Below are 21255 nucleotides of genomic sequence, written 5' to 3'. Positions count from 1 at the left end.
GAACAGAATTGGGTGAGCTATTTTTATGATCGTTGGCTATACAATTTTAAATAATAGACATAGAGTAAAAAAGTAGTCATCCTTCATATCATTATATTAATTCTGAATTTTAAAATACTATTTCAAAGGAATTAAACCTAAGAATACAAACACCAGAGTGATTATAAATAATAAATAAATTTAGCAAAGTAGTAGGCCATTAAGTTGGGATTAGAAAACCATATTCCTACAGACCAGTCATAGCTTAAAAACACTAAATTCAAAAGTAAATAAAATGTAGAATTCTATAGCAAATTCAACTTTAATATCACTTGTAAGTTATAAGAGATTTACTCAAAGTAAATAATAAAATGATAAACAGGACTAAAGGAAGATCTAAATAAAAGAATTATATTTCTGGCTAGGATACTAAGTTCAGTTAAGATGACAAATATAGTATAGAAAATCCTTAGCATAGTGCCTGGCATCTACTAATTGTAATATAGAGACAACTGATGGAAATACATAGTACACTAAAACCTCACAATAAGTCATTGAATTCATTCATTCATTCCCTTTGGATAAAATTTAAATTCTTTACCATGGCCTATACTGGCTATTATGATCTAGTTCTGCCAACCATTCCGACCTCATTTGTGCTTTGCTCCCTCTAGGACCCTATCCTCCAATAACCCTGACCTTTTTTAGTTCCAGTAATGTACCAAACACCTTCCTTGGAAACATAAGGCTCTTTTCTTCCTTAGGGCTTTTGCATCTGCTGCTGGTTACCTGTCTGGAAAGCTCTTTTCCTCACTCTTCACATGGTTAACTCTTGAATCTTCAAGTCCCAGATCTACCTGATAACTCTATCTAAAGTGAATCCCCTTTATAATGTTCTATTTCAGCACCTTTGTCATCTTCTTTGGAGCTCTTAAAACCTTACTTTGTTTATTTGTTTCTGTCATTCCTCCTTATTAGACTTTTGAATCATATCTCACTCACCCCATATTCCCCAAATACAGTGTCCGACAATAAATGTGCTCAATAATTTTTTGTTGAATGAATGAAGAAAAACTGAAAATCCAAGTATCGGATGATAAGGCAAAGCTCAATTATGATACATTAAAACAAGGAAATGTTATATAACTACATATAACTATTCAAACTGACAGGTATGGAAATAGTAAAAGATGTCTATATGAAATAACAGTGAATGAAAAATTGGACCACAAAACAGGAGGCACATATACCATACAACTATGTAAGGAAAGTATATATATATCCAAATTTAAATGACTGGAAAATAATTCATGACGTTGATAAGTTTTAACAATTAGCAGGGTTTTTGTAAAGAAAGCAGGTAGTTGCTAACAACAATATTGTATAAAGTCAGTGTTTTGGAAAAGTGCTTTCAAAATAATAAGTGGAAAAAAATAGAGCATAATACTGTATGTACACCACAACTATAGCTAGGCCAAATTAAATATATATTTAAAGAGGATACAGAAAAATATTTATTGCATCAAGATGATAGACATGCATAAAATTTGTCTTCTAAAATTTTCTTTTAAGGTTGTTGGTTTTTAAAAAATATTTTACAGTGGTGACAGGAAGAAATCTAACTATGGGCGGTGAACACACAATGCTATGTATATACATGCCTTACTGTTGAATTATACACCTGAAATGTACTGGATTTTGTTAACCAATGTCACCATAATAAAAAAATTTTTTTTTTTTACAATGGAAGATAGCCATAAACAAACAAATGAATGAAGAAATCAATCTATCTCAATATTCAATTAACAATGACTGAATAACATTTTGGGTAAATACTTTAGTCCCTTTTTCTAATATATATAAGCAAAAATATATGTAAAATAAAATTATAACCACACTATACATATTCTTTTTAGCTTGCTTATTTCCATTTAACAATACATTATAAACATTTTACCAGTGATAATGGCTTAATAAACTTTCAAAACATTTTAAACAAGGTAACATTAGTGTTACATTGGTAGAGAGATACTTCAGTGGACTGAGCACAGCAAAAGAAGTAAATCCAGGGCCCAGATCCAACCTAACCTGCAACTGTTAAAGTCAAACACTAAGTATCTCTAAAATAATCAACTACTATATCTATAAAACAAAGCAAATACAAAAAGAATGAAGATGGATGCTTCTTTATAACTGTTATAATATATGGTAAATTTAAGTATTAAAATGTCAAGAAATGATGTAGAAGAGAGAAAGAATGAAAAATATTGTCAAAATGGACAAATCCTAACTCCTAGAATAGTCTCCCAAGTGCTCCATCAGACCAATATCATACAACTCACACCATATCCCCAGGAGAAGTCCGAGCTGCCTTCAGTAGAGATCCCTGTGCCTGTATAACTTGGAAAAGCAGACCTTGAATTCCCAGTGTCAGCTGATGTAAAAGGTGATTCTTGTGTGATGTCAGACTCACTAAATGCACAATTTGGAAGGAGAGAAAAACAGAAAAATTCTTATGTTTCCTCAAGTTTCTATAGCATTAACTACTCAATAATTTAGTAGATGATAAGCATGTGTATAAATATATCTGCAGAAGCAAAAATAAATGAAGAACTTGAAATTTAAGCATCATGGAAAAGTCTTACCTTATTCCTATAGAATTGATGGCAGTCATTGTACATAATTCTAGTCGCAGTTTATAATGAATACTTTAACATTCCACCTATAATATATACCCTTGACAACTAAAGACATTTCAGAAATATTGGTAGTATCTGAACTTGTATGGCATTTGCACAGTTTACCAAGCACTTTTACAAATATTAATCCCACTTTATCCTCACAACAACCTAGTGATACAGAACTTAATTAACCCCGTTTAAAGACAAAGAATCTAAGATTTAGTTCTAGGTTTTGAAACTAAGTTTTCTGGCTCTAATTTTTCCTAGGATACCACATTGTTTCTCAGAACCCTCTTTGAAATTATAGTCGCCTGTGTTCTATTTCTTAAAATAATATATGCAATTAATATTTATTCAGCATTTATTATATGCCAAGCATCGTGCCAAATTTTGCATATTTTATCTCATTTATAGTCACAACACCCTCTAAGAGATACTATTCTCAGGTAAATAACTTGTGTAATTTTACTCTGCTAATAAATGGCAGAACCAGGATTAAAAATCAGATCTGTTGGATTCTTTCCAAGTATGCTTTTAACTACTTTATAATACTACTTTTCAAAGGTTATAAAAATAAGTATGATGTTATTTCCATTAGTTGTTCTAGACTAAAGCTGAATGGTACCGAAAATGATAAAAATTTTTGTTTCATTAGTACAAGGCTTGATACAAATCCTAAGCCAAAAAACAAAACTTTTGCCATTATCAGGTATAATAAGCAAACAAGTACATTTTGTGTTATTACCTTTGGGAACTTGTGTCTTTTTCATGGCTGTCATTGGTAGAGGAAATTTCATCCAGCTGCTCTGGAAGGGGATGATGATTAAGAGCATCTTTTGTTATTCCTTTCCTGTGGAAAATAAAAAAGAAAGTTAACAAAAAGATGTATACTTTTCAGAAACTTTGTCTCAGAGTTAGTCACCTACTTTTTGCTGCTCTGGAAATGCACTGTCCAGTACCCTAGCCACTAGCAGTTAAAATGTGGTTACTCAGAAATGAGATGCACAAATGCACTTTGGGTAAAACACACAAGATTTTGAAATCTTAGTAGAATAAAAATGTACAGGTATCTCATTAATTATTTTATCTTGATTATATATTACAGTGATATTTTAGACATATTGACTTAAAAATATTCTTAAAATTAATTTCACTGCAAATTGAAAATATAATGAGGTATAACCATATACTTATTAGAAGAGCTTAAATAAAATACAGTGATAACACAAAATACAGGCGAAGATATGGAGAAACTGAATGTCTCAGATGTTGCTGGTGGGAATATAAAATGGTACAGTGACTGGAGTAGTATCAGTTTCTTATAAAACTAAACACATGCATTTACCATAAGACATAGCCATTGCATCTTGGGCATTGATCCTAGAGAAATAAAAACACATGTTCACATTAAAAATCAAATGTGTACAGCATCTTTATCTATAATTAAAAAAAAAAAAAACTGGAAACAACTGAAACGTCCTTTGACAGGTGAATGGTTAAAGTCTGGTATAGCCGCACAATGGAATATGATCCAGCAATAAAAAGGAGTGAACTATTGATATATGCAACAAGTTAGATGGATTTCAAGGATATCATGCTTTGTTTAAAAGAAACAATTTCAAAAGGTTACCTAATATATGATTCCATTTATATAGCCTTTACAAATGACAAAACTTTTTTTTTGGAAATGGCTATCAGGAGATGGAGAAAGTCACGGATGTGACTGGAAAGGGGTATACAAGAACGTTTCTTGATGGTGATGAAACAGCTCTTTATATTGATTGTAGTGGTGTTTATGCAAATCTGCAAATGCGACCAAATTGTATAGAACTGTGTACACACACACACACACACACACACACAAGAAGTGGATATAAAAACTGAATAAGGTCTATGGTCTAGTTAACAGTATTGTACCAATGTCACTTTCCTGGCTTTGAAATGATACTACAGTTACATAAGATATCTTTGGGGGAAGCTATGTAAAGGGTTCATGGGTCTCTATGTTCTATTTTTGTAACTTCCTGTTAGTCTATAATTATTTCAAAATAAAAAGGTAAAAAATTTAATTTCACCTGTTTTAATTTTTTAAATGTGACTAAAATTTAAAATTACATGTGGCTTGTATTACATTTTTGTTGCACAGTGCTGCTGTAGAGAGTTCAACATGTTCATGAGAACAAACTATGGGGTCCATTATTAAATGTTCCAGTCCTAATCACCTACAGATTTTCCTTCTCCACAAAATTCTGTAGTCAAATAAATTTAGAAAATGTGATAGGTTAAACAAAGTTACAAAGGTTTCTTTATAAGAGGCCTTCCCAGGGCCTTTAATATGCAAATGTGTATTATAAATCTTTAATCCTCTTATTTCACAGGAAAGGAAACTGAGGCACAGAGGCATTAAGTTCATATGGCTAGTAATTAATGGAGCCAAGATTCAAACCTAAGTAGTCTGGTTCTCAGGCCTCTTGGAGCAAATGGATAGTTTGAGATTTTAGTGAACTGTACCATTTTTGTATGTAATACAAAGCTAGGGGCCCAGTCAGTGGAATTTGTACTTTAAACTATTTCTCAAATGGTGGGGATGGGCTTGTGTGGAGCTACCTGTATTTCCCTCATTTAGTGATCCTACAAACAAAAGCTTGTCTTTGAGACAGTGTAGGGTCAGAAATGTGGATTCCAGCTACAAAATAGAAACTTAATTAAGGCACTTTTTAGTCTGTCAAAGAAATAGGATTATGAAGTGACAATTAGATAATACCAAAGAAATATTAAATTTGATAACAGCACACTGAAGTATATAGGGGTAAAATGACAGCGTCTGTGGTTTTGCTTCCCTATTTCACAGATGAACAGAGAGGCTGAAAAAAAGATAGATGAAGCAAATATATTAAAATTTCATAAACAATTGAATGTGGGTGATTCATTAGATTACTATATATTTATATTTGAAATTTATCATTAAAAATGTTAAGCTGTATGTTGAAAATCCAAAAACTTCAACATGTATAATTTGGAAGTGTTAGGAAGAAAACTAAAGTTACTGCTTCAAAGCAAATTATTATAACACTTAAAGAAAAATTGCTTTTAATTTATGGTCATTTAGATGCATGACTATATGGTTTTCATTATCTTCATTATTCAGATCACCCTGACTCCTCTAGAGAATTATCTTTTGGGAGAGTTATCTTTAGGGAGTATCAAATTAACATTAACATCAAGTTTTTTCCATTAAAGATTAATTTTTACTCTTAGAATGATCATAATTTATTATAAAAGCAGATTTTTAGCTAAGCTTTGTTTGCTTTTTAGGAAATGACTTTCCTGTTCTTAGTTTCTAAAAAGCTTATCTGAATTGCTATTGTGTAGATATCCTATTACTTAGTAGATAATAAGCTTCTGAAAGGCAAGACGAGATCACAGACCTATCTTTATATGGCTATTGTACCAAGTAAAGGTAGGAAGGAACAAGGAAATTACTATTTTCTGAGGACCAACTATGTGTCAAACTCTGCCATCATTATAAATATGCTTATAAATAAATTCTTATTCCTATATTACAGAACTGAAGGATCAAAAATTTAGTAATTTGCCTAAAAGTCACATAAATAAAAAAGACCCTAGCCAAAAACCAAGATGTGACTGAAAAATAACAAGCTTGCTATTATCATGTATAGTTAATGCTAACAAACATATGGTTTCTAAAATTACATAGCTCAGTGGAGAAAATAAGGGAGGCTGTGGGAGACTCAGAGTTAAAAGCCCAATATTGGTTATATTGGTTATATAATCTTAAGATGTGTAACTTTTTCTGATATTTCATCTTCTGAAAAGCTGAAGATAATTATACCCATCTTACTGAGTTGTTACAAGGATCACGATGTGAAAGTCTTTTTGAAAATGTAAAGCATTAATAAATGTGAGATATTATCATTACCTGCTAAATTATCATTACTGCACTAGGGTTGGAAGGTGCGTCTTTTAGCTAGAAAAATTTGCTCTCTAAAGTCTCAAAATTGATCCTTAAGGATGATGCTTAATTGCAGAGAAGGAGAGGCAGTTTGTGTAATGGTTATGATTACAGGCTTCAGAATCAGATTGACACCAGGTTTGTACCTCAGCTCCACCACTTTGTGTGTTAATCTTTGGCATGCTAAAATCTTTAAAACTGGGATCTTTATCTGTAGAATGTGCAAAATAGTCCCCATCTACTATCCTTGTTGATAGGATAAAATGAGTTAATTAATACACGTAAGCAGCTTTGCACGGTGCCTGGCACTACATATATTCAACTTCATTGTAGCACTCAGCTATTAATAACTTCTTGAGTCGTCAATGACCATTGACAGTGGGGCCTAAAGCACTGCGGAAACTACAAATGACTCTGGAGAGCCAGTCCCTCAGTTCGGTAAATGCAGCCTAAAAGGACCAAGTCCTGGGATAGCACTGGTCACACACCCTGGAGATGCAAGTAGAAGGGGCAGCGTCCGGCAAGGCTGGGAGGAGAAAATTCCGAAGAAAATTTTCTTCCTCCTGCCCTGGAAAAGGAAAGGAGCGAGGGACTGGTCATGGAGGGTCCCCAGAGCACCCGCGCCCCACCTCGGCCTCCCCTGTACGCGGCCGGGATGGTTGAGCAGTGCACTCACAGCTCCAAGCTCTGTGGCACCGCCTTCCGAGTGTATCTGGAAATCATCCTCCTCTTTCTCCTCAATTGCGGCCGGGGAGGGCACGCCAGGGTGGGGGCCTCCAGGCCTGGCCCTACCGCCGGCTCCTGCCCGGCTCCCTCACTCCCGGTCGCCTAGACTCCGGACCGCCACCTCCCCAGGTCCCCCACCTCTCCAGGTCTCCACCCTCCCTGCTTCCCCGCGGGGCCGGAAGTGACGAAGGCATCGGAGCACCAGCCTAATGCTCCCGCCGACGCACAGCAGTGAAGACGTTGCGGGTTTCTGGAGCAGAATGGGCTTCTGCCTTTCTCTCAGAGGTTCGGCTGGCCTCAGGTTCTAGGCACGCGTCTGGACGGAGTCTGGGACAGACTTTGGCGACTGCTGGCAATTCCCGACAAGCTCGCGCGGTGGGAAGGGGCGGCCGAGGAAAGGTGCAGCAGCGGAGACGGGTCGGTGATGCCCTAGAACCGTAGAGGAATTGGCTTGATTTTGTCAGATGGAAGGAGGGAGCCTATCTTGAGTGAAGAACACTAGACACCCAAATTAGGCCTCTGGGCCTACGTCGATTCTTTCCGTGCCCCTGGTTTTCTCATCTGTACAGTGAAGAGTAAGCTTGAGTGACCTCAAAGTCACTAAATTTAGTTCTGACGCTAGATTCTTCATAACATGTGCTTGGCATTATGGGATGGGTAGATCGGTAGAATTATTGTCTGTCTATATTGAAAGGCCAAATCGTGATTCGGACAACCTGTGGTGAATGGGTGTCTGGATAGAAGATGCAGATTCCTCTCGACTTTCTCTTAGTCCGTTAGAAGGCCGAGTAAACATAAAAATCGAACCGCTGCCTTAGAGTGGGCTATCCAGTGCAGTGCCTTTCTTTACCGCGCATCACCTGGCAGCAATAATAAACTAGTACTTTTGTTTGTAAGAGAAACCATTGGAAAATAAAGAGGTATCTGCCACCTCTTAGTATATCAGAGCTGTGTCCCCCTGAGATCTGTAAAAGGGTTAGGTTTAGGACAAATAGCTGTAGGATCGAGAACCATGAGCAAATTGTTTTGGGATGAGATGATAAGACATGAAATTTTTTTCAGTATTAAATTCCTTTATGTCATATACTGTTTATAAAAGTGAGAGACTAAAATTCTACATAGTAAGGGAGATTGCTCTAAAGAGTGTTTAAATAATAAAAATTTAAACCAGGGAAGGATTCTAGAGACGGTAGAATAACATTCTAATTCTTCAATTAAAGAAAAAGCCCCAGAAAGAGAAAATGAAGTGTCCCAAATGGCACAACTAATTAGTGACAGAACTAGGACTTCTGATAGTATTTAAACAGAATATGTTGGTGCAGTGTTCTCAAAGTGTGTTACACACACCAATGCAACTACAAGGGCAATTCTTTATTTTTTTTTAACATAATTATTAGTTAATTTGGGAATGCGATGCTAGATTTCCATTTGTTGAATTAAATCAAAAGTTTCTTTAACATAATTTTAAAGTATAAAGAACATAATTTAAAGTACAAAAATGTCATTGAAAGAACATTAAATATTACTATAGTTGGTACGTGATCAAAGTAAAAATCATATGTGCATAAATGAATTTTGAAAAACAATGTTAATGGAATCACCTAGAATAGTTCAGGGAATGGGATATATGTCTACATTGTTCTATATAGTTTATGTTATTGAAACTTTAAATGTAGTTTTCAAAGAAGAATGGAGGAAAATATGAAGCTTGCTACAGTGGAAGACACTGTGGAATACCACCTGTACCTGATACCAAATGAACCAAGGGACTCAGAAAAACACAAAGAGATTCTTCAAAAATATATTGAGAGAATAATGACCCACTTTGCACCTATGCTAGTCCCTTATATCTGGCAGAATCAGCCTTTCAATCTCAAATATAAACCTGGAAAAGGTAAGGAAGACTCTTTTACTTATTTTAATTTGATATATGTGGCTTTTAATGTCATTCTGACAACAGTGATGTATAACAAATAGTCCATAGCTTATTCAATGTTGTCAGGTTTATATTCTGAACTTTTAAATGATGTTTGCCTATATTCAGTTAAGCCCTTAAATTTTTTTTCATTCACATTGATGAAAACTTTCTAATAGTCATTACCTTAGGAGCTAACGTATATCAACATTATGAAACTCATGACTATTCTTTTGAATTTTACTTTTCTATGCTGTAATGTTTCTAGGTTCCTGTATTAAACAGGTTCAGGCATCTGTAGCTATTACTCCTCATTTCTCTCTGTTGATAATGTGTACAGTAGGCTGCCTTGTTTTACGTAGTTGATTTGGTGGGGATCTAAGAGAGGATCTCCCTGGTTCATAACAAGAAATAATTGGGCTTTATGACCATTATTTGCCATTCAGAATCATTTTGAGGTTCCTTTACTGTCTTACCTGTATCATTGGTTGTTGAGATCTGACCAAATATGTCACTTTGTCCTATGATTTCTTTAGCTTTACTAAAGAAATAAACATGGATAGGTGACCAAGGCTCTACTCATGTAGTGACTTATGTGAGGTCTTATTTTGGATAAGGAGCCTGGCATCTTGTGATACCATCCGTCTGGCTTTCAATCTAGTGCTTATCTGTTATCTTTTGGCTAACAGTTGCCAAATGTCTTCTCTACTGTTAATTTTATTGAACACCTGTACACTGAAATACATGTGATAGTTATTGGCAAGAACACTGTCACATTAGTGCAGGATATCCAAAACCAACTCTTATCTTTTTCCTAGAAAATAATTTTTACTCCTTGTTTTCTCATCTTGCTAAATGTCATTGCCATCTACCCAGTTATGTCCAAGCCAGTAATTCAGAATCATGCTCAACTTCTCACTTTACCATGTTCATTCAGGCACTAAATCCTGGTGTGATATACTTCTAAAATGTGACTCCTTCTCTACATCTGTTTGGCTGCAATTTAGGCCCTCTATATTTCTTTATCTGGAAGATTATAATAGTCACATAACTAACCTCTCTGGTGTTAATGTCTCCAGTTCCTCACACTATTAAATTTACCTTTGAAAAACACAAATTTGATCATAGCACTCTCTTGCCTAACATCCTTGAACAGTTCCCCATTACTTCTGGATGAAGTTCAAATTGAAGTTTAATATATAAGGTAGATAGAAATAGATACTCTAATGGGAGCTTCTCTAGTTTCAGAAACTTGGGAGATCTGGGATGGGAAGAAGAGTTGATTGGGCTCTTCCCCTTCACCCCTGTTTTTTGTTTGTTTGGTTGGTTGGTTGGTTTTTGCCATGGCACCTCTTGAGACGCTCCATAATGCATTTATTTGCCTTTCATTCTGTTAATGTGATATATTGCATTGATTGATTTTCATATGTTGTCCTATCCTTGCATTTCAGAAATAAATCCTACATGGTCATGGTGTACAATCCTTTTAATGTGTTATTGAATTCAGTTTGCTAGTTTTTTTTTTTTTACTAAATACGCAGGCTTTTATTTTTCTTCTTCAGAGTTTTTGCGTTTTAGTATATAAAGACAAGAAGTCAGTTTTGTAACCTAAAATATTTACTTCTTAAAACTATATTAATATTTTGATAAACTATGCAAAAAGATGAGACAAACATGTTCATTTATAGAACTGAATGTCAGTCTTGCCAGATCCCTGTGAGAGAATTCCCAGCATGACCTCATTTGTCTGTGAGGGCACAGAGCAGTCTTTGTTTAGATGTACACATTCATCTACTGGTCCAGTCTGGTCAGCCCTCCATCACTTGATGGTTTCCTTCTGCTATGAATGTACAAGTCCAGTCGTCTGCTTCTTTCATCAGACATTTACCTTCCTCATTTACTAGCCATTGGAGGAGGATTAGGACCACACAGATGATTAATTTGACCCATACTTCTAGGGGGTGGGTTCCTGGGGGCCTTCTTCCATTATCATATCTGGAATCAGATGAGTTTCTGTAGCCTCTTTTTCACATCTTGCTGAAACAGTTTTGAAAAACAAAACCATGAACTCAGCTATTCCCCAGAAGAAATCTGTTACTGAAGACAATCTCCATGGGGAGTGATGCCAGCTATCCAACACTTGTCCATTTAAGGTGTAAACCATCTTGCTGCTTATTCCCCACTTCTGGAGCCTCAATTTGCTAACATTGGATTTCTGCATCAATATTCATCAGGGATATTGGTCCTAGTTTTCTTGTATTGACTTTGTCTGGCTTTTGTATTAGGGTAATGCTGGCCTCATAAAATGAGTTTGGGAGTGTTCCTTCCTCTTCAGTTTTTTTTGTATGAGTTTGAGGAGTGTTAAGTTAGTTCTCTTTAAATGGTTGGTAGAATTCTCCAGTGGAATCATCTGGTTCTGGGCTTTTTTTTGTTGTTGAGAAATTTTGATTACTGATTGAATTTCCTTACTAGTTATAGGTTTGTTCAAATTTTCTATTCTCAGTCCAGTCTTGATAGGTTGTATGTTTCTAGGAATTTTCCCATTTCTTCTAGGTTATCCAATTTGTTGGTGTACAATTGTTCACAGTATGCTCTTATAGTTTTTTCTGTTTCTGTAGGCTAGAAATAATAGTCTAAAATCATTTCTGATTTTAGTTGAGTTTTCTCTCTTTTTTCTTAGTTATTCCAGTGTTTTTTCAATTTTATTGATCTTCTAAACAAACCAATTCAATTTAGTTAATTTTGTTCTGTTTTTCTGTTTTCTACTTCTTTTATCTCTGCTTAAATCTTCATTATTTTTTTCTTTCTGCTAGCTTTGCATTTAGTTTATTCTTTTTCTAGGTTCTTCAGATGTAAAGTTAGGTGGTTGGTAAGAGATCTTTTGTAACTATAAAGTTTCCTTTTAGCACTGCTTTCACTGTATCACATAAGTTTTGGTATGTTTTGTTTTTGTTTTTATTTTTCTCAAGATATTTTCTAATTTCTCTTGTGACTTCTTCTTTGATCTATTGGTTGTTTAAGAGTATATTGTTTAATTTCTACATATTTTTGGATAATGTACCTGTTTGAATTCTACTCCTTCCAGATTTCTCTTCTTGATATTCTTAGAAAACTCTATTGACTGTCATGTCTCTTTGCACATACTATTCTCTCTTTCTAGAAAGCCGATTTCTGGTCAATCCTCCAGATGAATATAGCTCAGCTATCACATCCTTGATGTTCACATAGTCCTCAGTGCATAGCTCTGTATATCATCTTGTTTTGAGATGGCCTAGTTGTCTATCTCCTGTTGTATAGATTCTCAGCTACTCAAGAGTAGGCTTCTTGTATCTTTTTTAGGATTGTAACCCCAGTTCCTAGTATAATACTTAGAACATAGTCACTGAATGTTTATTTAATTGAATTATTACTTGTATTTTTATTTACACTGACAAATTTATTTGTATATGTGATTGCCTTTCTCTTATTTTTAGATGATGTTCCTGCTCATATATTTGGCATGACAAAGTTTGGGGATAACATTGAGGATGAATGGTTTATTGTTTATGTAGTAAAGCAAATTACGAAAGAATTTCCAGAATTGGTAGCAAGGTATTATATTTATTTTAATAATTCTAAAGGAATTCTATTCTTGACATTTTTATCTATTAAATAATTTTTTTCTGCAGTCTGGTGGAAATTGTACAAATTTGGGACATAGACTTTAAGTGAATTCTGTGTTTTCTTTTTCTTGTGACTTCTTTTTCTTGAGGAAAAATGAAAGTATTGGAGAGTTCAATTTCCAAAAAATTTCAAACAAAAGCAGCTTGTTTTAGCTTTTCTTTTTTTAAATTCTCATTATGAAAAAACAAATACACATGGTAAACAAAATTCAGACAATACAGAGTGTACTGCCCTGACTTTGATTATGAAGTAATCATAATCAAATTTCTTGTGGAGTAAAAGGAAACTCCATACACACACATATTTCACAGATTTCTTTACTGTGTTTTACTCTATTTCACCACTGCTGTATTTGTTTTTGAAGAATAATATACAGAAGAAATTTAAAGTGAAATCAGTGAACAGTTATTTAGAAGCAAAATAAATTCTAATTCAGTTTTAAAAATGGGACTAATAGTTCTCTGTAATTACTAAATTTTGCCAGCAGAGGGCATTTCACCCATTTACCATATGTTGTCCTAGTTTCCCTAGTTAGCCCCCAAATTCTGATCTTTTTCTACACACCCAGCCTCTTCCCCAGCAGAAAAAAAAGAAAAACAACAGCTTTGAAAACTTATATCGGAATTTCAAACATATATAAAAGTAGAGAAAATGAAACCATGTATACCTATCACCCAGCTTCAACAATGATCAACTCATGGTCATTCTTATTTATCTATACCCACCCCCTACTTCCCCTTCACATAGCAAGATTATTTCAAAGTACATCTCCAATACTTTGCCATTTAATCTTTAAATACTTTAGGATGTAAATCTAAGTGGTAAGAACTCTTATTTTAAAGACTTTTGGTGTTACCACACCTAAAAATAATTAGCAATAATTTCTTAATAAATGATAGAATTTTAAATGAACAAACACAAAAATATTAGTTTGTGTCTTAACAAGTATAATAAGGAGAGGGCAATACCTTTTGTATGCTGATTCTGATGTTTATATAGTGATGGTTCATACCTACACACCAGCCCTATAAAAGCTCTTAAAAATAATAGGCATCTACTGTCTTGTAAATTTTAAAAAATTAGAAAAAGAAAGAAGGTCTTCCTCTTTGTCTCTGAGTTAATATTCCTAAGGTAGAGCTCTAACCGTTTAACTACCCTACTCTAAAACCTTTCATTCTTTTTGTGTATAAAACTAAGCTCATTCACATTGATTCTGCCAACATTTAAAGCTTGTCACAAAATTATATAACTGTGCTTCTCTAGTCTTGTTCTTTACTAGTTGTCATTCTCCAAATATCCACTTTAAGTTGCCACCTCCATGGTTTTGCTTGTTTTTCCCTCTCCCAAGAACATCTTTCCTTTTCTCCCTACATTTCTACCCATTGAAAGTGAAAAAAAGCAGTATATATAATATGTTACCTTTTGTGTGACAAGAGGAGAAAATAAGAATTTATATTCCCATTAGCCAGATGGGGTAGGAGCTGGGCACATAGGGACAAAAGTAGGAAGAACATTTTTCATTGTGTAACTTTTTATGTATTTAAATTTTTTTTTAACTATTTGACTTTATTATCTATTCAGAAATTTAAATTTAAGAAAAATAATGCAAAACGAAATTCTCCTTCAAGGCCCAAATAACTCCTCTTCCATAAAGACTTTACTAATTTTTGCTATATGTGATTTTTTTCTTTTGAAACTCTATAGTACTATGTATATTTTTCATGTTTTTGTTTACTGTTATTTGTGTACTTTTCTCTCTAACTCCTTCATACAATCTTATAGTCTCCTTAAGTACTTACGGTATCATAAACATTTGCTTTATTATAGCAATCTATACATGGTACATACGCAGGTATTTACTAAGATGAATGGAAGAAAATATTACAATAAATCTGTTTTTGCTATGTGCTATTTGAATGTAAAACTAGAACTTCTTTTGCATTAGGATTGAAGACAATGATGGGGAATTCTTGTTAATAGAAGCTGCTGATTTTCTCCCTAAATGGTTGGATCCTGATAATAGTGCCAATAGGGTAAGTATACCCAAGTTTGGAAAATTTACAGAGATTAAATCATATTGCAACATTTTTCATATGTACCTAGAATTTATCAGTGCCTAATATGAAAATTAAAACGTATCATTTTGACACACAATAGACTATACAGATGTCAAATTATAATGTACACCTGAAAATTATATAATTGTATTAACCAGTGTTACCCCAATAAAAGTAATAAAAAAAAACCTGTGGGGATTTTGATTGCATTGATTTTATGATGTTACCTATAGGTTGTAAATAAGTAAGTAAGTAAATAAATAAATAAAAGCTTCTGAAAGCCAAAAATAAAAAATAAATAAAATGTATCATTTTGTAGGTGTTTTTCTACCAGGGGAAGTTGTGCATTATTCCTGCACCAAGAAAATCTGAAGCAGTATCCTGGTTACCCACCATACCCCCAACAATCCCACAAGCATTGAATATAATCTCAACACACCCTGAAAAAATTTTTGCTTCAGAATCTATCCAAGCCGCTGTGAATAGGCGCATCAGAGGGTAAAAAACAAATACTACTTTCATTGCTAATTGAGGAGCCTTTTGCTTTAGTGCAGCTCAAGTCTTCCATTGAATGTAGAATTTCTTTCACCTATATTAATGCTAATTTTCATTCTGTCTTCATCCATCATGAAATTGACTAACAAATTATGTATTTTAAAATCAAAAAACAGATATGTCTTTTAATTCTCATTTAAAAGTGTTATAATCCAATCTCAATATTTTTGCATTTATTTACCTTAGATATTGTGGTTATTAGATATTATCTATATCCATAGATAAAAATTTTGAAACCTTTATAAATGAAAACTTAAGGGAGCACAATGTGCTCAGGTTTTTCCTATGGTCCTTGGGTTATATATGGGCTTCTTTGGCCTATGTGGAGCACTTTAGCATCTATTCAGAAGAGAAGGCCTTAGCCTGATAACATATTATTAGCTCAAGCATTCAAATTTGAGTACCTATTAAATATTTAGCACTATTCAGATCTTAACAATATTCAAAATCTTTTAGCTTTGTTTCAGTATACTTTGTACCGTTTTTTTAGAAGAATAAACTCAGACTTTATCCTATTCCAAAGTATAGTAAATTTTTGTTTTGTTTTTTGTTGAACCACCTTAATCCCTTTTTTAAATTTCCCATTTCTTCTCGCTTTTTCTTTTACTGTTTTCTTTCCTGCAGTCTTTTAGTACATACAGTACCTTTATCTTCACCTCTCTTGTCACTCTCTACATCTCTCCTTTAATGAACCAAGATAGGATAAAATGTTAAGGGGGAAGTAAATGATATAAGAATTCTAGGTTTTTACATATTATAAAGTAAAAGTAATTATTTTACCTGCCACAGATACCCAGAAAAAATTCAAGCCTCCCTTCATCGAGCACACTGCTTCCTTCCAGCTGGCATTGTAGCAGTGCTAAAGCAGCGCCCCAGATTGGTGGCTGCAGGAGTCCAGGCATTTTACCTACGGGACCCCATTGACCTGCGAGCCTGTCGTGTTTTCAAGACATTCTTGCCTGAAACACGAATAATGACATTGGTAAGATATCTCCCTTGGTCATTTAGTTTCCCTGACTGGAGAGTTGTAGGTTATTTTAATTGTCCACTAGAAAAAATTGGAAATATTCTGTTTCCTCATAGCAAGTTGATATACATTTTTCTCTTTTCTTCCAGTGAAGGAAGATTTCAAGAGACCTGACTCCCTATTTTATAACTCCATGTTTCCTAGCTATTTCTGGTCATATTCTTTCCTGTTTGAATAAAAAATTTCTTCTTAACATAAAACATTTCCCTTCTTTCAGAGAATTAAGAATTACTTTTTATCTTCATTCATCAAAATTATCATGATGTAACTAACGATAAGAATTCCATTAATGATAACTAAAAAGTAGATGATGCAGTTAAATTTTATGGTATGTGAATTATATTGCAATAAAGCTGGTACTAAGAAATATAGATAGTGAATTGTTTGGAACTTCTTTGCTTTTCACATGGATATGAAGATCATAAATGAAATTATTGTTATTAACTATGAAATGATAATCAGATTTTTATTTCAAGAAAAGACTCATGTCTTTTGTGTTCCAATGTCCAGATTACCTTCACTAAATGTCTGTATGCACAGTTGATGCAACAAAGGTTTATGCCAGATCGGCGAAGTGGATACAAGCTACCTCCTCCATCTCATCCTCAGTACCGAGCCCATGAATTGGGCATGAAGTTGGTAATGTTGAACCAGAAAATTTTATGTTCTTCTTTTACATAAAAGGGCTCTTAACAATAATGGCACAGCATAGAAAGTCTAGAAATACCCTCTATTTATGTGAAAATATAGTAAAATGTGAGATTTCAAATAAGGTAAAATGGATTATTCAAGAAATGGCGATAGAACAACTGTGAAGCCATCTGAAGATTAAAGTTAATCCCCTCACACTTATTCCAAAATAAATTCCAGTTGGACCAAATATTTAAGTGAAAAAATTAAAATCATAAAATTTGAAAGAAAACACAGAACTTTTGATAATCAGAGTAGGAAAGCCCTTTCTAAGCATGACTTAAAACCAGAAGCTCTAAAAGAAAAGATTGATAAATTTGATTATGTGAAAATTAAATATTTTTGTATAGGAAAGAAGAACCCCATAAATAAAGTCAAAAGAAAGTAAACATGCAGAAAGCATTGTATTTTCAATTTAAATGACAAAGAGCTGTTTTCTCTAGTATATAGAGTTCCTATAAATTAATATGAAAAAAAATACTAACGATTTAGTAACAAATGTTCATAAACCATGAAAAGTAGTCTACAGAAAAGAAAATACAGCTGATTTTTAATCTAAACATATGGAATATGTTGACCCTTGCTCATATAATAAAATAAATATAGTTTAAAGCTACAAAATAGTATTTTCAATTGTATTGGCAAGTATCAATTTAATAATGTATAGTGGTTTGGCAAAAATATGTAGAGAAAGAAATAGTAGTCTCAAACATTAGTGGAATATAAATTGATTCGGTCTCTTAGAACAATTGTCAACATCCATCAACATTTAAAATGCACAAACCTTTCTGCTCAGCATCTTTACTTCTAGAAACTTATCCTTTATATGTTTTACATGTATACAAAGACATACTAGGATACTCATGACAGCATTGTTTTTAGTAGTAAAAGATTGAAAACCACCTAAATGTCTATTTGTAGGGAAATAGATAAATTATAGTCTATATATGAAGCGAGATAGATAAACTTGTGTGTGCTTATATAAAATGATCTCCAAGGCATATGACTAAGTTAAAAAGGTTCAGAACATTGTGTATGTTGCTATTTAGTGACAAAAGGGATGGAGTAGATAGAATATACATTCACAGACACAAAGGTATCTGCTTGAGTGCATAGACTACTTCTGAAGAGATGTGCAAGAAATTGGTAACAGTAGTTTCCTCTGAAAAGATCAGGGAAGCTCTCTGTTTGAATTATTTTACCATGTGCATTTATTATATTTTTTAATCAAAGAACTCTTAGAATGAAGTGATTTCCTCTCTTTACTATGTCTGAGACCATGCTCAGTTCATTTGTAATTTCTGTTATACAAGAAACCTTCTGCAAGCCTTGTTTAAGCAATAAGAAGTAAGTATAAATTTGTTTGTATAATTAGCAAGAAAAGAAATCTCTTTGAATAGAACAGCAATCCTTGTTTTGTATTATTTGTTCTCCCTTTATAATTTTTAGTAATCTACAGAAATTAAGAAACTTAGAAATAAAGTCAGATTTTTCACAAAATTCTAAGTGTTATAAATGTCCACATGCCCATATGTCTGGTCACCTAACTCTGGAGTGTGGCTAAATAGAAAGAAAGTAACCTAATAATAAAAATTTTATCTATTTCATTTAGGCTCATGGATTTGAGATTCTATGCTCCAAATGTAGCCCACATTTTTCTGACTCCCAAAAATCCCCTGTGATTGCCTCACCACTTTGGGCTGGCTTCCTTGAAAGTCTGAAAAATAAAGATTACTTTAAGGTAAGACTTGCAATGCATGTTTTAAATTGTACTATCTAGGGAAAACAAGCTAGTGATTTAAAGTCCTATGGTCCATATTTAATGAGTAACATAATTATAGGAGCCAGAATTTAAAAGAACCATTCTAGTTCAGTGGTAATGAGGGGATGTCCAGTATTATGAACTGTTTCCAGTATTGGGAAAATTAATAACATTTACATAAAGTGATATAAAAGTTATTTGTATCAGATGAACAACTTTCATCAATCTATAAAGCAAACATGAAGATACCAAATAGCAAAATTAGAAAAGACAGGGATTTAGAAAATTATAAAAAGATAGTATTTCTCTTAAAATATTCACTCTCACAAGTAGTAAAGATATGCATATGAACACAATTATAGACTGTTTTTCATGTATGTAAAAAAAGGATGCAAATGATATTCAGTGCTGTTGAGAGTATAGTGAAATTAATACCCTATATATTGCTGATTACATTGTAAATTGGTAGAACCTTAACTGGAAAGCAATTTAGTAGTATGTCCCAAGAGCTATAGAAGTATTCAAACTTGGAACCTTCACTTTGAATAGTCTATTTTAAGGAAGTAGAAGAGTTCATAAGACTGTGATGATTATAACACTCTTACAATATGAAAAAGTACTAGTATATTTTTTATTTAAAGAGTGTAAAATATTAAGTATGAATGCCACTATAAACATGCATGTGAAAGACAGAAATGATAGTTACGTTGGGATTATGCTATTTCTTTTGTTCTATTTGTACTTTGCTTTATAAATTAATTACTAATCAATTATTCGTTAATTATTTAAACAATAGAAAATGGTAGAAAACATTTCAAATCAGAAATAAGCCCTTAATGGTGAAAAGGATTAGGAACCACTACATCTAACCTAGTCCCCTTGTTTGAAGAAACCAGAGCCCAAACAGGTACATTAATGACAAAACTGGGACTAGGACTCAGGCATCATGGTTCTAGAGCAGTATATCATATACTGTCTCTCTGAAAATTATTTGTGAGCAGGTTATTTTAATAACACTATGTAAATAATGTTCTGATAGGCCATTATTATTTTTTTAGGGACTGATAGAAGGTTCTGCACAGTACCAGGAAAGACTAGAAATGGCAAAGAACTACTTCCAACTCTCAGTAAACCGGCCAGAAAGGTGAGTTTATCACTGCTAAATTATAACAGCAGAGTGGTAACTTGCCAGACGTTAAGGAGTTATTTTTTCTTAAAGATAGTTGCAGAAATTGGAGTTTACATATTTAAACAGCTAATGGCAAGGACCATGACTACTAAAGGGGCTGGGATTGAAGGAGAGGTGTTGTGACAGAAGATCTCTGGCACTGGTAGCTATCCTTATCATCATATAATGGCTAACATTTATTGCGTACTTACAAAGTGTCGGCCACTTTAAACTTTTAATCCCCCTTACAGCCCTGTGAAATAAATACGATTGTTATTGTTCCATATTTACAGTTAAAAAGCTGAGGCCAAGAGATGTTAAGTAATTTGCCAGAGGTCACACAGCTCATAAATGACAGACCTAGGGTTCAAACTCAGGTAGTCTGGTATTGAGCCATGTGCTTAATTTCTATAGGAATTCTGAGCTGTGTTTAGCTATGTTATGTGGGTCTGAAACATAGAATGAAGCAGGCATTCAGCTTCCAAATCGAATCTCATTCTAACCTCCTATATATTTCCTGGTGGAAGAAAGAAATGGACACAGGGTTGGAATGAAATGGTACCCCTTAAAATTTAATAAAGTTGAGTTTCAGTTCCGATAATGGTGGAGTAACATATCCGATGAACCCCCTGCCAGTTACAATTATAAACCTGAACAGAATTTTAAAAACAATTATTTGAAGATGCTGGAGAACAACAACAGCAGGCAAAAATTGGAGAGAATTGTACCCTTGGAAGAAAATCACAGTTGGCGAGGTCCACATTTATCTGATTTGTCCACTGAGGTTACTTCCTATTCAGTGTGGCACAAGGAAAATACAGCTCAGACACAAAGTCTTATTGGGCTGAGGAATCAAAGGTCAGAATTTGAGTAGTGGCAAAAGTTTAACTTCTGTTTACAAAATTGAATTTGTGGTACTTAAAGCTATTAAATAACATGAAAGAAATAGCTTCGTGTGTGTTATGGTTAAGTCAAACTGATTGGTTTTGAACCCCAGGCATTTTGTCAGCATTTCAAACACAAAATATTTGTGTAATAGAATATTCTTTGAAGATAGCA

The 21255-nt window shown here is 33.6% G+C and overlaps 2 protein-coding genes and 1 pseudogene across 8 annotated transcripts in view; 1 reads left to right on the top strand and 2 right to left on the bottom strand.

Moving 5' to 3' along the window:
• The window catches only part of FAM149B1 (family with sequence similarity 149 member B1), a 60287-nt gene extending 52779 nt beyond the window's left edge, over positions 1-7508 (bottom strand). For both annotated transcript variants that reach the window (XM_039872101.1, XM_039872102.1), the window contains exons 1-3: positions 7310-7508; positions 3406-3510; positions 2322-2451 (exon numbers count right to left, since the gene is read on the bottom strand). In XM_039872101.1, the coding sequence (XP_039728035.1) occupies positions 2322-2451; positions 3406-3510; positions 7310-7356 (282 nt within the window). In that variant the 5' untranslated portion in view covers positions 7357-7508. The remainder of the gene's footprint in view (positions 1-2321; positions 2452-3405; positions 3511-7309) is intronic.
• Positions 7509-7571: 63 nt separating this feature from the next.
• ECD (ecdysoneless cell cycle regulator) overlaps positions 7572-21255 on the top strand; it is a 33437-nt gene continuing 19753 nt past the window's right edge. For 2 of the 6 annotated variants that reach the window (XR_005654790.1, XM_039872100.1), the window contains exons 1-9: positions 7582-7796; positions 9036-9253; positions 12748-12865; positions 14883-14970; positions 15314-15492; positions 16339-16531; positions 17087-17215; positions 18879-19007; positions 20087-20172. Coding sequence is in view for 5 of the 6 variants with exons in the window: in XM_039872100.1 (XP_039728034.1) it covers positions 9049-9253; positions 12748-12865; positions 14883-14970; positions 15314-15492; positions 16339-16531; positions 17087-17215; positions 18879-19007; positions 20087-20172 (1127 nt within the window). In the remaining variant the exon portion in view is untranslated. The other 4 variants (XM_039872099.1, XM_039872095.1, XM_039872096.1 and 1 more) reach the window with 3 other exon arrangements.
• LOC120609670 (selenoprotein K-like) lies at positions 11168-11438 on the bottom strand (annotated as a pseudogene).

The sequence above is a fragment of the Pteropus medius genome, unplaced genomic scaffold (genome assembly GCF_902729225.1).
Source record: "Pteropus medius unplaced genomic scaffold, Ma_sr-lr_union100, whole genome shotgun sequence".
Taxonomy (NCBI): domain Eukaryota; kingdom Metazoa; phylum Chordata; class Mammalia; order Chiroptera; family Pteropodidae; genus Pteropus; species Pteropus medius.
Note: the sequence above shows the minus strand (reverse complement) of the source record. Positions and strands in the feature narration are given on the sequence as shown.